This window comes from Egretta garzetta, unplaced genomic scaffold (assembly GCF_000687185.1).
Source record: "Egretta garzetta isolate BGI_Z169 unplaced genomic scaffold, ASM68718v1 scaffold314, whole genome shotgun sequence".
NCBI lineage: Eukaryota > Metazoa > Chordata > Aves > Pelecaniformes > Ardeidae > Egretta > Egretta garzetta.
In genome coordinates, this window is record NW_009259531.1 from 2194249 (window position 1) to 2209411 (window position 15163).

At 34.1% G+C, this 15163-nt stretch overlaps 1 protein-coding gene across 1 annotated transcript in view; it reads right to left on the minus strand.

Annotated features, from left to right (window-relative positions):
- Nucleotides 1–587: 587 nt before the first annotated feature.
- The window catches only part of RPGRIP1L (RPGRIP1 like), a 76401-nt gene continuing 61825 nt past the window's right edge, over nucleotides 588–15163 (minus strand). Inside the window, 3 exon segments of the mRNA XM_035893131.1 lie at nucleotides 588–3335; nucleotides 6564–6697; nucleotides 13328–13412. Of these exon segments, the coding sequence (XP_035749024.1) occupies nucleotides 3232–3335; nucleotides 6564–6697; nucleotides 13328–13412 (323 nt within the window). The 3' untranslated portion in view covers nucleotides 588–3231.

Consider the following 15163-nt stretch of genomic DNA (forward strand, 5'->3'; position numbering starts at 1 on the left):
AGGCAAGCTATAGTTTTTTGTCACGTTACATCTACTCATGTAAGCATACAATGGGATAAGCTGTGACACTGTACAGCAAAATTGATGGAGTTCACACAGATGTTACCTTGGTTCATGATGTATTTGCTCTTATAACTTCCATCCCTAGGTTAAGGTGGTAATGGGTTAAAAGCAATATTAAAAAAAAAAAAAAGTAGCTATTTTGAGCTAAACTTAAGTTTTCATCTTGATAAACATATCTGGGACACCTGGAGAATAGCAGCTACTATATCACATAAGAAGGTATCACAGCCAGACTGTAAGCTGTAACAATTAACGGGAAAAGATAAAGAATAACAAGCCTGATCATCTGACCTGGCCCAATTCATCTTATGCAGGACCACTGCTGCATTCAAGTTACACCACAGAAAAAAAAAAAAAAAAGTATCTATTCCACAAAAGTTCATTTTAATAAGTAACTTTTTAAAGTATGGTAGTACTCAGCATTAACAAAGATTTTATTTTTAAAATGGAAAAATAATTGTGCTTACTAACATATAGCACAAGAGAAAAGGATGCTTTTTGCCTTAGGCTAGAGAGTACAGAGATATAAGTTTTCTTCAAGCTATTCATAGCTAAAATCTGGACAAAAGGAGTACTAGATTACATTTTCCACTTTCCCCACACAGTGCAGCATTTAGACTTTGGATTTAAGAGCATGTTGGAAATACAAACTACTTAATGCAAGAACAAAACTTTCTAGTATGTTCGTATGTTTATGTTGCATAAGATAATACAATCCATCTGTTGGAAAAATCCTCACTGAATATTATATCCGTCTTAGTAATAAACACGAACAGAAATCAAGATTATTCTTTTAAAATCCAAAACTTGAGTAACAGTGGGCCTTACAAAGAAATATGTTTAGGAACCTGAGGCAAATTATACATGTTAATGTTGGAGTCACTGAGAACAGTTAACACAACGTAAAGAAATGTTAACCGGAATATTTTGCAGTAACTTACCAAAGAGGTCTGTGGTTAATGAATATACGAATGCTTGGTTTCTAAGTTTTCAACTTCAGATGGCGAAGATTAAGTGCTAAGGGTGTTACTGTAAACGTTTAAGTGAGATGAACATCACTGATTTTCTAATTTTACCACATGGTTTATTTCAGAAGAAAACAAGCACCAGTTACATAGCTCTCCTGCAAGTCAGTAAACAGTCACACATGAAAACTCAATACAATTTCCTTCGTTGTTTATGTGCAGGATATTTAGTTTGGTTTGCAAAGTATTAGAAGAATAACAAGAACCTCCTGACAGAATACCGCAACTAAATTTCTAAAAAGCCACTCAGTTAATCTCAGTGTCGAATCTAGCTGTTTCAAATTATTGTAATGTATAATAACAGTCTTATTGACAATATAGATGCACAGAGCCAAAAAAAAAAGCTAGAAATAGTGGCCAAAATGATGAACTAAGCGCCAGCCCAAATCACAACAAACATATGGCCATTAACTGAAGAATGGAGGGGTTTAGGAATGCAGCTGTCTGTGGTCTCCTAAAAGTTCCAGAGGAATGAAATGCTACGAGGATTGGCAAAGTCTAGATGAGAAGTACTACTGAAGATGGTAGGTCCTAAAATGGAGTCAACCATCGGTTCATGTTGGAATTCAGAGATTTCTGTGGTCAGAATATATTCATTCCATTGGCCTCATAATGTACATCAACAAATTAATATTGTATGGATGTCATTTCAAAGCCTACTGAAGACGAAGAGCCATTATTGAAGCCATTAGAGCACAGATGGTTCAAACTATATGCAGATACTCAAACTTGCATTTCTGCATTATAGCTGGTTTTTTTTTTTCTGTTGAACTGTAATGAATTGTCTCATAATCTATTCCATCTTCTTGCCATTAGAAGGCTTTGAATGTTCACAAATAGGAGCAAAGAACTCATTTTCCAGAGCTTTAATCACACAAAGAGGGAATGCCTAATTCTCTAAATGAAATGGTCTGTGATCACTGAAGCAGAGATTTAATATATCACGGCAAATTAGGTAGATTTTAATAAATTACTTATCTCTCTGAATACTTTACATATGCTTATGAAGAAACATAGCCTGTTTGCAAACAGTGGAAATCCACAGCCTATAAAATCCTTTGAAGAAAATGACAAATAAAAAGTAAATTAAAAAATGAAATGTATTATATTCTCGTTCTCAAGAGACAATCCTTTTGCAGCATTGATTCACAGCTGCATTAAAAATATCAATTAAATCCTTCACTGAGATTGGCTAAAAGCTGGAAAATTAACTTTCCAAGGTAGACACTGGTTATTCAGATATAACAATTCACTGTATATGTTTGATGTAAGTTCTAAAAGTGACAAAAACCAGCTGAAAACACAGTTGCCTGTCTCTACAGCTCAAACTAGGTGAAGCAAAATCTGATACTGTATGGCTGCTTCTTGTGCTTTGACAGATGTTGGCTGAAAGTTAATCTTTTACTGTACAGAAAAATGATTGTGCCTGCCCTCCCCCTACTTCAAATCATGATAATCGTAAACAGCTGATTATAATGTTAGTAGAAGGGTAAAAGTTATTTTAAAAAAGGTTGCAGTAATTTAATAAGTCCTGCAACTAGCCTCATTTTTTATATTTAATTGATAGGAACTGCATGCATCAAAGAAAACACATACTGAGATTTAATGTGCATAAAATGGATATTAGCATTTTAAAGAGGCAGATTAACACATTAATCCAAGTAATTTTCATATATTGCTTTTAATAAAATCTTCACAGTATAAAATTCTTAATGAGGCTAATCACAGGCATTCCATTTAGTGGGGTGATTAGGGATAACATAAAAGTATTTTTAATCAGTTTTCTAAGGCTTATGGTTTTTTTATTAAAAATTAAAAATTTGACTTGCATTTTTATTACTGTTTTATGTAGGAAAAAATCTTGAAAATGCAAATAAAGCACATCATTCAATCATGTAGGTATTAATTATTTACAAGACGTTGTCCATTGTGGAGAGATTCTTAGCCTTAGGGGGGAAATATAAAAACAAACAGACTGAAAAGTATACAAAACTTTACAACTACAAATCAAGCGTCCTTTTCATATAAATTATACATTAAATATACTGTAAGAATTACAAAGATCTCATCTTTGAAGCACTATCAACCATGTATTTACACTGGGAGAAGGAACTTCTGTAGGCAAACTTCCCTTTCATGCCTCCTAGTCATCTTTGCATTCCTCATAGACTGAACGCAGCGCATGGAGGGCTTCCACTGTTACTTTGAGCTTTCCAATTACTGCACTATCATCTTGTGAATCGAAAACTAGAAAGGAAACATCAGAAAACAGCATTAGCAATTTCGTTTAAGGTCTGGCTTTTGTTCTGATAATTTTCTTTAGCATTTGGACAGATTAAAAGGCACCTAGCATGTGCTTTAAAAAGAGAATAAATAAATAAATAAGAAATCTTCCAGTTCAGGCACTCAGCCTACTGGAAACTGAGCACTGTAAGAACTAGAATGTACATCAATAAAAGTATTAGTGTTAGAATTAACTTTGAAATAAAGAAAACTATCTGCAAGATAACTGCCTATATAAATGAATGGCTTTTCATAATATGCAAATATAAGTGTTCCAAACTCTAATACATATATGCATACTTACAAAGCATTTTAAGCACAAAATATATTGATTAATGCATTTTCTACTCTGTGTGTATGACTGGTCCAAATCAGCCTGGACAGTTATTAGTAATTTAATGGTAAATTATTTTTTCCAGTTGTGCAATGCAAAATTATTCCAATTCCAGGCTTCTGTGTGTTGAAAAATAGTGAAGTGTAGACGAAGATGGTACTTCCCCTAGACTAAACTATTTAACTACCTTCACCTCTGTGTATGTGGGTTTTAAAGTAGTATTTAAAATTTCTATTTTACAGAAATTAGCTAACATGCTTTAAAATTGCATTCTTTAGCAATATCTAAGTAAGCCCAGGGGGCCACAATCTCTGCTGCTGTGATTAAAACCATGCTGCTAACACTAAAAATGAGGCTCTTTTCCAGTCCTGCATAAAAAGCAATGAGGCTGCCTAACATGACTCTAGAAGGAATTTAAATAAAAACAAATAATCTCAACAGCACATCTTTTGAAAGCAAATTATATAGCAGACAATGGCGAAGTTATGTATTTACTATATAAACTGGGTAAGTACTCTGGGACATGCAATAATACTGGACTCCAACTTCTAGGCTGCTGGGACAGCTTGGAAGAGGTTTGGAGAAGGAAAAACATGGGATAAACCTTCCATCATCTACTTTGTTGATAGAGCTATTATAGGACAGATTGGATGCTTTTCTCAGAGATCCAAACCATTTTGTATATCCTTGAACTGTCAACTTAAAGAGCAGACTTCAGGGCACATTATTCTTTTTACTTATAAGAACTGTAGAATAACTGTAATTAATGATATCAGAAGATAACTTTGATTCTATTTTCTCAGTTTTGATAGTCATATTATCTCTGAGACATATTGTTATATGTCTTTTTCATCCAGCCTCTTGTTTAGACACTCAATTACTTCAAATTTCACGTAGGCCACTTTCACACAATCAGCAATGAAAGGAACAAGATATGAGAAAGATATATGCTTGCAGTCCTCAAAAAGAATGAAGGAAGTTTAGGGTATCTAACTTAAGAATGTGGTAGCATCCTATGAATTTCCCCGTGTCTAGGTTTATTCTTCTTCCCTCAAACCAACATCCACCTCAGACAATGTGTACAATAATATTTAGGAATTCTATTTATTGTGCCATTACATTTAATTGAAGTCTGTGTCCAGATCTTGAGACCAGATCCTTTTACAATGGCTTAATCCAAGAAAATATACTAATATATTCCACCTTTGCCATGATCTGACATATATTAACATATAATTAATTTCAATTCTCTGAAAGTTCTAAATTTTCAGAAAATATGGTTATGGATGCAATAAAAAAAAATCTAAACTGTACAGCATCTGCAGGAAAAGGGAAAGGTGTGGATAGGAATAAGAATAAAAGCATTTCTAGCTATTACTATCACTTTCATAAATACAATGTACATAAAGTAAAAATGAGTTCAAATGTCTTATGATTAGGGGAAGAAATGCTCCTCACAATATTTAAGTAGTTGTCTTCACATAGTAATGATTATCTTTTGACAGAACAACAACTAGTAACAAAACCCCCTGTCCTTCCTGTCATAATTCCTTCCTGCCATCTCAGATGACGATTAGGAATTTTAAGAGCTTTGTGAAAGGTGACTTTCAAAAGCACAAAATTATATTTATATTGCTAATCAATCTTGTCAAATGAGAATTATGTCAAAATGGGAATTATGACAACGGGAGTTATGGCCATAAAATCCACAACAAAAACTATTTTCCAGTGAGAGACTATGAAATACCTTTTTGGAGTTGTACAACTACTTAGAGAAAAATTATTAGTAGAGAAAAGATTAAGTGGTTCAGCCACAGTAAAAAGTGCATCAAATCTGCATATTATTTTTCCAGGCAATGGAAATTTGATTCTTCTTAGAATTTTCCTTATTGTGTTCCTGGAACTTTGATGCATACTTTGAGTATTTTAGCTACAGCATGGATGCAAATCATGCATGGTAACTGAAATGGATAAGAAAGCGCATTTCTTTCTCTCACTACTCAGCTCCCCATCACTGAAAGTATGATAATTAGACACAGCAGTAGAAGTAGCAAAGTAACATTAGCTTGGCATTCTACTAGGGCTAACTAGAATTCTTGCTATTGCAAAGAGTACCTTGCAAACGGGTAAGGGGAAAAATGCACCACTGATAACCATGCTGATAACCAGGGGAGTCTAAGCAAGGAAAATATTCTCCTTCACTGTCTATGAAAGGACTGAGGACCTTCTTGAGACTTCTTATCAGCATTATAAATATGCTGTTGTAAGACCCAGGAAATGGAAGATTCCACACCTGCTACTCACCTCACCTTGCTTTAATGAGTCATAATGAAAGTTCGGTCACAGTCTGTTACAGAAGGATGCTTACTCTAAACTGATACCTAACCAAAGCCACCAGTATTTCACATTGAATCACATACAGGTTTCATATGGAGGGCACAAGCCTGAGGTACTCTGGGAGTTATAACTTCAAATAAGACATAGACATTAGCAATATAGAATTACTGACATAATTTTTAATAACAAATATATATTTATAGTCTTACTAGCATGTTGTACAAAATAGAGAATGGTAGTAAGTGGACGTGTCCTGAAAGTTCTTCAGTTTTATAAGCTAATTCCTAATGCTGTTTGGTTTCATTTTTTTTTTTAAACAGATATCAAGGAATAAAAATAATACACAGCTTTTGCAGACTTTTGCAAACAAATGTGTAAGCCATTAATTAATATTAAAGAATTTCTTATTGAAACAATGTCAAACAAGTACTTGCACAGTAAAGCTTGCAAAGAAAAGCAGAAATTCAACAAATAATTTTTAGGTTACAAAAAGTTACAAGAAAGTAATCTCTAAAACTTACCATTAATATCTTGCTCAATGATATCTCTTTGCTTCTGGAATATCTCTCTCAAACTGACATAACCAAACCCAATATCTTCACATTCAAGATCCTGTTCATCTTCTGGGGGATCACTGACCACTGTAAATCGGAGGCTAAGGATAAAAAAAAAAGTTATTTTACCTTCAAAAAGGGTTGAAAATTAACTCAAAAAACAGAAATAGAAGGCAAAACACAAGCACTATTTTGCCAGTTAAGCATAAACCAGAACTCGCTATCAATTATATTCAACATTTTCTATGACAAGAATAGTCTGAGACCCTTTCTTTTAAATCTTCCCTCTTTCTTTAGCATTATTTAGCAGTACTAGAAGGACAGAGAGGTTGCAACCATACACCTGCAGGCTTATAAAATTGTTTCATTTTTCTCCCCCTTCACCACCACCTTGTGGCACAATTTTTGTTCATATGGCAGTGACGGGCAGAATAGTCGAAGGATTAAAGACTTCTTCACATTTGAAACTTGTAAGTTTGTTTAGTTCAGCTGCTGAATCAACTTGTTCAACTTGCTTAATTTCTTTACATTTACCCCCATAGGTGAAAATCAAGATTGAACCCTACTTTGAGGCTTTTATAGCAAAACTCATTTATATAAGAGATCTAAAAATATAGTTAGGGTTTTTTTTCATGGTTTTTTGTCTGATTTTAAGTTTTTACTGTATTGACCATACCACGCAAATTATTTGATGTGAAGAAATAAAAACAATTCATAGGCAATAATGGAAGGTTTAGATTAAATGTAATTATGTTTTGTTGGTTAAAACCTTTTAAACATGTTAAGAAAGTTCAACTACTTCAGTCAGGCCACATATGATGACCCTATATGATTATTTCAGCTTTGATGTGGAGTATGCTTATGAAGTAACACTTTTCAGTTGTCCCCAGTTATGGTGCTTTATTTGCATAGTAGTCTTGGAGCACGTTAATTGGATTACTGTTGGACCAGACTAAACTAAAGTGCTCCAGGAGTGGCTACCCCTAACGCACTCCACTGCAACAGACAGTAGAATCAACTAGTAACCTGAATTCTCAAAATCATCCTAAAAACCTGTGTACTGTGACTATCAGACCATTAGCAACAACTGCTTTGCGCTACAGATCCTCTTGTCTGCACCACTTGATAATTTAGATCTACCCTTAGTAAATTTTAAGCGATGCATTTTCTTGGCTTTGCATTGAGTGGTGTGGGAGACATGAGATAGATAATCGAGAAAGACAAATCATATCAAATGTTTTCCTGATATCACAAATACTAGCCATATTCAATGAAGCAAGTATTTCCAAACACCAAGTATAAAATATTTAGCTGAAAATTACTGAGAATTTTCACACCTCATTTAGATACTTGGAGAGCATATTCTAGCCAAGAACACATTCCACAAAAGTAACAGGAACCTAAAGCCAGTTCGCTCAAAATAGTATCTTTCTAATGTTGTCTTGTGTATTCGTTATTTAAAGTTGGACCTTACACAACAATTTCTCTTGCACTTGTTCCCTCTGACCAATACATCTCATATTTTATCTTCGTTAATCTGTTCCGCTTTTACACATAAAAAACCTACCCATGAGTACAGCCTGGATACAAAGGCCACTGAGTATTTACTGTGCTGTTTAAACACAGCTTGTTTGCCCAGCCCAAACATCTAAACCCAACAACTATACAAAATATTTGCATTTCTTCTGTGAACTTAAATTACACTCGTTGCATCCAAGTATGGCTTTTCTTTTAAACACATAATTCCAGTATTGTACTGGAGCTGACTTGAGTTAGTGGCTTGTGTTGGAGCCAAAAACACTGAGACTGACAAAATGACAGGAATTCAGAGCTAACTACTTTTTTGGTATGTCTTGGCAATATTGTTTAAACTGTGAATGCTTGCGAGCCTTACAGCCTAAAAATATTACAATAAGCATAATTCCAAATGAGTAACAGTCAAATAAAATCCAAGCCTACAGGAAAGAACGTCTTAGACAAAATATAATCAAATCTTCCTAAAAGACTTTAAATATAACATCTACAATATGCTTTTATAGTAGTTTATTTTTGTGCTTGGCTTTTACTAACAAATATGTATGTATTTGCTATAGTAAATAAATATTTGTCTATCGTTAAAACCAGACACCTGTTGAAAATACATGTCTTTAAAAAAAAATTTCTGGAGGCAAAAAAGGAAAAATATCACAGCCATTTCCAACAGCAGGTGGCTTGATTGAGTATCATGGATCTAACTTAAGATTTTGGCACAGAGCTAAGCAGCAGCAAAACTGCCAAAACTCCAACAAAAAGAAAGAAATACTTCAGATGTGCAAGATATTAAATGAAATAAAAACAAATTAAGAATTCTAAGAATAACTGATAGAACGCTGGGTATTGGGAACAGACCTGTTTTGTTATGATTCAGTGTCAATGTTAAATCAATTGGAGAAACCAGCTTAGCAGTTAAGACAGTGATAGAAGAAGAGATTAGTGCTGGATTAATTTTTATCATTTATGGGTACCAACTACTACTAAAATTTTCACTAAAGCACAAACTAAAAGCAGGCTTAATAACATTTGGGACAACACCTTATAGCCAAAGTGGAGAGATGTTCATACCGGTCTACTTTCTGGTTCAGATCATATTCAAGTATTTTACATTAATAGAGCAAGCTTCAACAAAACAGATCAAAAGAACTGCACCTCTAATACCTTATAGTTCCAATATGCCTAAAAGATTGTGATATCTGATTAAGTCTTTGCTGCTAATCAGGAAGGAGGAGATTTGAACGCTGGATCCCATGGGAATACTCAAACTAGGGGACTGCAAGAATGGTACTACAATCACTTTGACTTTTGTCTTTTTAAAAAATATTACAAATGCTTTAAGTTTAGAAAATATTTTCATATGATAGTCAGTATGCTTTAACTTCTTTTCTTCATTTACCAAAACCGGCAAGTTTTGTTTTCAGGTTGAACTGGCTAAAAAGACAGTTTACATTGCCTTGGAACACACTGCACATGAACAGACTCCTCACTCTGCTTCAGCATAGAATGCACAAGTGTGCACCCAGTGTCTCATCTTACTGTAATGCTGCCTCACGTCTGTAAGAAACTTTGATGGAAGTTGGAATATCAGATTCATACTAAAATTTCTTACAGAAATAAAGCTATGTATAGTGTTCTCCTCCTATACTTTTAAGATCTTAGACTTTCTCTCCAGCTCATTTCCACATTTCTTTTCTGTAACGTCAGGTATCAGTACTCACTTCCTTGCAGGAATCCCAAGTATACTGACAGAATAAAATAAATCTTGACATCCAGTTAAAAGTACTGTGTGGGAAGATATTTGCTAGCCAATGCAAGACTAGAGAACTAAATGAAACTTCTCTGGTAATAAAGAGCCAAAAGAAAAGTAAATAATTGTAATTGCCTTAAGCTTAAAATGTGCTTTACAATGAAACAGAAAAACCTGGAAAAAATATTTATTGTTGTTGTTATGATAACACTTAAAGGTGTTATCACCAGCACGGAACTTAAGAGTGCCTGGACAAAGCTGTGATGTAGGCAGATTTGATTCTAAATCTTTATTCCAGAGATCAGTCATTTTTAAGCAGCAAGGAGAAAACCTTGTGTGTTAATATAGTATATTAATGTGAAGCTAACATGGTACACATGCTCTATACTCCTATAAAGTGGATGCACAGATTTCGTTACTTTGGAGAGCAATGACTTCATACAGCCAGTTTCTTGGAGTAACAATCATTTCCTATCAAGAAATGATGCACCTGTCAGGATCAGCCTGGAAACCTCTTGCATAAACCTGTTCACTCTTGTTATCACAGCAGGGTGACTGTTAGAAGAATGGATTCCTCTACTCTTCACATACGTCTCTTTTGACACTTGTCAGAAGAGCATATACTCTATCGCCAGGTCTGCAAGCATTGCAAGTACAATCTGGCATGAGGAATCAGGCAAGTTTCTCTATATGATCCAAATTTCTACGCTCTTAAGAAGCTAAAAGGCAACAGTGGAATACAAACAGGACGAAGAACAAAAGATAACTATAGCACAGTTACAGTGTTAAGTGGACTGCCAGAAATGCCTCCTGTTATTAACTGATTTAAAGACTCAAACATGTAAGTAAATAAGAATTGGGTTCAGACAATAAAATAATTATTTTGTAGCCTTCCCCCCCCCCCCCCCCCTATTATACAGAAAGAGAAACAAAGCAGCTACCCATGTCACACAATATAGCTGTAATATAAAACACGTATTCTGACAAAATTTCCATATTAATGATAGAGACGTTGTCTGTCTGAAAACATAGATAAAACCAAAGATGCTTGTCAAAAGAGAAGAACCATCTTTGTGGTATGCAACAATTACTAACCTAAATAGGATTTCAAACAGTCTTCCTAGCCTCCTACTACCTCACGCTCACGTTTGAGATTTTGTATCATTCTATTTAGCAGCATATTTTCTTGATTTTCTTGAATACTAAATATTTGTGCGTTTTCTGCCACTAAAGCCATTTATTCAAATGTGAAACCAAAATCAGCATTTCTAATGAACACTTACAATGATTCCACATCAAGAAATGAAATTGAAAGAAAAGAAGAATCAACTTTGTTTTGAAATCTTAATTATCACAGAATCACATCTTATCTTTTAATGAACAGTAAACCCCACTCCCCTACAAACCTAAGTTTCCCATATAAACACCACGTGAATCTACATTTATTTATTTGTAAGTATAAATTAAAAGAGTATAAATCTGTGAAATGCATTATTTTCAAGGCCAGGTTAGCTCCTGTTTCAACTATAGGATTAGGCTATAGGTGCAAATTTGGCTTAGCAGTAATTTTATGTATTATATTAATATATCTTTTAACACCTCAGAATATTTATCTTTTTCAAGGGACAAATAAAGTGACTCACCTTTTGGAAGACAAAAATAGCACGTGATGTATCTATTTATTTATGTTTTAATATGAACCCAATCATTATGAGTATCATTTCTGATAATATTAATTGTAACAGGGAGAAAGTTCACCTGAAAACTTAATACTCCATTTAATATTCATTAAACACTACCTTCGCTCCTATAATCTGGCATAGCGCAAACACCAGTAAAGTTTCAGGCTAATTTTCAAAGTGCAGGCAATTTTCAATGATATTTATATTCTTGATAATTTGGTTTCCTGAGCTTTAAAAAAAGCTGAAAAATCTCTAGATATCAGTTTGTAAGGCTTGTGATAGAAAATGTGTCAAAGATATAACTAGGACAGGTTTAAAATGCATAGAGTTGAAAACATTTGGTGCATAGGCAGAATCTTTCCATAGATTCTGTTTCTTGGTGGTCCTCTTGTTAGGCTAAAAGTGGGAATTGGACTATTGATAAACCTCCTGCTATTTAGTCAACACAGAATTGAAATTTTGCCACAGACCAAACTAGACACGCCGATAAATGCAAAACAACCTACCTAGTAACACAGAGGACAGTACCACGAAAGCACATGTGAACAAGGAATGCTTCTGTCGTGGGGAAGAGCTTGCAGCTGTTATTTTACCTTATTTTTACCTTAGGTTTGTTAAATATTTAGTATAGATATCTGCATATTTATAGGTGAAATTGAAGTCTACAGACTAACTATTTTCTTTTGCTGAATTATCCCTCTGGAAAAAAAGCATATTTTATCCTCAGTATTGTTAAACTCTTAGCAGAACATGTTACCCACTTTCCTAAGCTATATGATAAAATAAGTCTTCTGCTTGCTTATTATATGAAGACTTTTTTTTTTTTTTTTTTTTTTTTTTTTTAAATCTCCAAACCTAAAGAATGTTTTGGTGTGATATTTCCATCCCAACAAGTAATCATTTCATGGTGTTCCCTGCTCCATTCCAGTAAAGCCTGTTTTCTGGCCAAGACACTCAACTCAGTTTTCGAAACGAAATGGAATTAAGAGATATTACTCTCTTTCTTACTGCAGAGTGCATCTGTGATTTGTGAATAAATATGTATTTAAAGGAGTTACAACTAACTCCTACACTTACAATACAATCAGCAGGTATTCTACTCTTCCACAACTTAAACAAATCTTTAAATTAGTAATTTTTCCATTTTAGTGACCTTCAAGAGGAAACAGAATCAAAGTATGTCATTCATACTCTCAAAGTAACATGCATGCTATCTCAATCCAAAAATTTGAATAAGAACGAATTTATTATTACGAGCTTGGGCAAGACTACTTCATATTCTTTATCATATGTATATATGTAGTAAGCTGCCTGCCACTTAAATATATATATATATATATATTTAAATTCTAGGGCCTAGGAACACTTTCTGAAGCTGTTACACTCCTTTTAGTAGTCTGAATTCAGAAAGCAACAGATGTACTACTCTACCATCAGGTGGATATGTGCTTTTCAGATTCATTATTGGTAGAATGCTGATGACAGAATTTCTTTTTTGCAAAATAAGGTTGTTAAAAAAAACCAAAACAAAACAAAACAAAACACAGCACTAAAACAACATTAGGAGAGGTTGCAATATTCCATGCCACACAAACCTACTCAGGGAAGAAACATGGATTAATCATCACATCAGAATGTAGGTATCATTCCTAGCTGAAACAAATTTTTCTCTAGTTAGACATACCTCCTCAATAAAGTCAAACAGCAAGGCAAACCATAAGAATTATTTACTAAGACCTTTTATAGAATTTTTCAGCACTAATATGTACCTGTCAGTATGTAGATCTGGCTTTAGAAGCATAGACTTGAGATAATCTCTTCTTGAACTATTATTTGCCTTATCCACATGTATCACTGCAAAGCAAATCAGAATTAATATAATTAGTTATCAATTGTTTTTAATCTTTTAGAAGAAAAAGCATGAAGAAAAGAACAAAGAAAAAATAAACATTTTTTCCCCCTTGTCTTTCTTAAGGAAAGGCAACAATGTTAGAAGCAAATTTGAAAGTTCATGTGATCTAATGGCATGTCACTGGCAGGTTTATGTGCACACTGTCAAAAAAGATACAAGCAGCATCTAAGCATGCCACACAGCTGTCATTTTCTGTTAATGGCAATAGCAGTCATGATTTTAAAAGCCAGTGGTCTTTATTGTTTTGTATTTGAAGAGATTTACTGCATTTTTTTCCACTGAGGAAGCTAGTGATAATGATAATGTATGGCAGAGTACTTGTCCTTTTTGACAGCCTCAGTAATTTAATCCTCCTTTCCTGCCACAATATTTCAATGAGACAAACATCTAGACCAATGGACTGGAGAAAATCCACAGCCTGGGGAGTGTGTGTGAGTGCTCTGAAAGGCTTTTACTGTTTTAATTTAAAAGACAAGCACAAGGACCGGCTTTTAATTTTTGTACCATTAATATGATCTACAGTGAAAAATAGCCTTGGTTTGGACAAAAAAAAAAAAAAGAATGAGAAACAAGGTTTTAGGAAATTCTTTAAGGAGTTTTTTGGCATCTTATATTAAGAAAGTAGCTGCTTTCTTGCAAATAGTATCAGCCTACAAGTATCAGTAAACTACTGTGAAAGATTATAAAAATTCAGGATGTGAAAATTGAAAAACAGTTAAAGGAATTACTTTTTTTTTTTTTCCCCCTTGAAGTAAGAAATGCAGCTGAAAAATTTTGCTAGGACAGAACTAGAATTAATATAACTCTCTGACAAACACAGCTCTTAGGAACACTTTTCATTTGTTTTTGAGGGCAGGAGGAGGAGCTAGAAATTTGTCTGTCTAAATTCCAATGTCTTTAATATTCACTCTCTTCTAGTTACTCTGCCACTGTACTCAAAAAATCTTTCTTACTCTCCACATCACATTAAGGTTTTCTTTTCCTATGTGCTGACAGAAATCTTTAACATATTTCATACTGTCTTCTACTATCCAAAATAAACTTATTTGTATAAACAGAAATTACCAATTTTACCAAGGAGCAGAGAGTATTGGAATACAGGAATATAAAAGAGAGATAAGAAGGCTCCAATTAATTCCTTGCAGAGGGCTTTATTGAGGGACGTAACTTTAATAAAGTCCTTGCACTGGTTCTCCGGTTTTCTCCAAAGATGCTCCTCAGCTCTTACTTGGCCAGCAGAATCACTATTAGAAATTAGTTACTTTCAGAAAACAGCCAGTACAATTGGTATCTGAAACACGTAATCAAAGGCATCTGCAATTTAACACCTTTCTCTCTACTCACACAAAGCAAAGCACTGGTGCTCTGTCTTGGAATCCTTAGTTTCCATCCACAATGTTCTTACTTTCTTAGTTTAAAAGAAGCTGTTACTGCCATCTGCTATTCTTTTGGGCATGTGGATGACTTTCCACACGTGCTAATCTCATGGCCAAGTGCTCCTGGGACCACCACAGGAAGTGATGGGGAGGCAGAAGGGAGACAGATGGACAGCTGAAGAACTTCAAAGGAGCTGCCACATCAACAGATTCTTCCCTTTCCCATAATCATACCAAATGGAATTTCCCAATTTTACTAATTCTGTATCTAAAACAATTTTAAATGGAAATTATTTACAAACCTAAAGAGTTCAAAT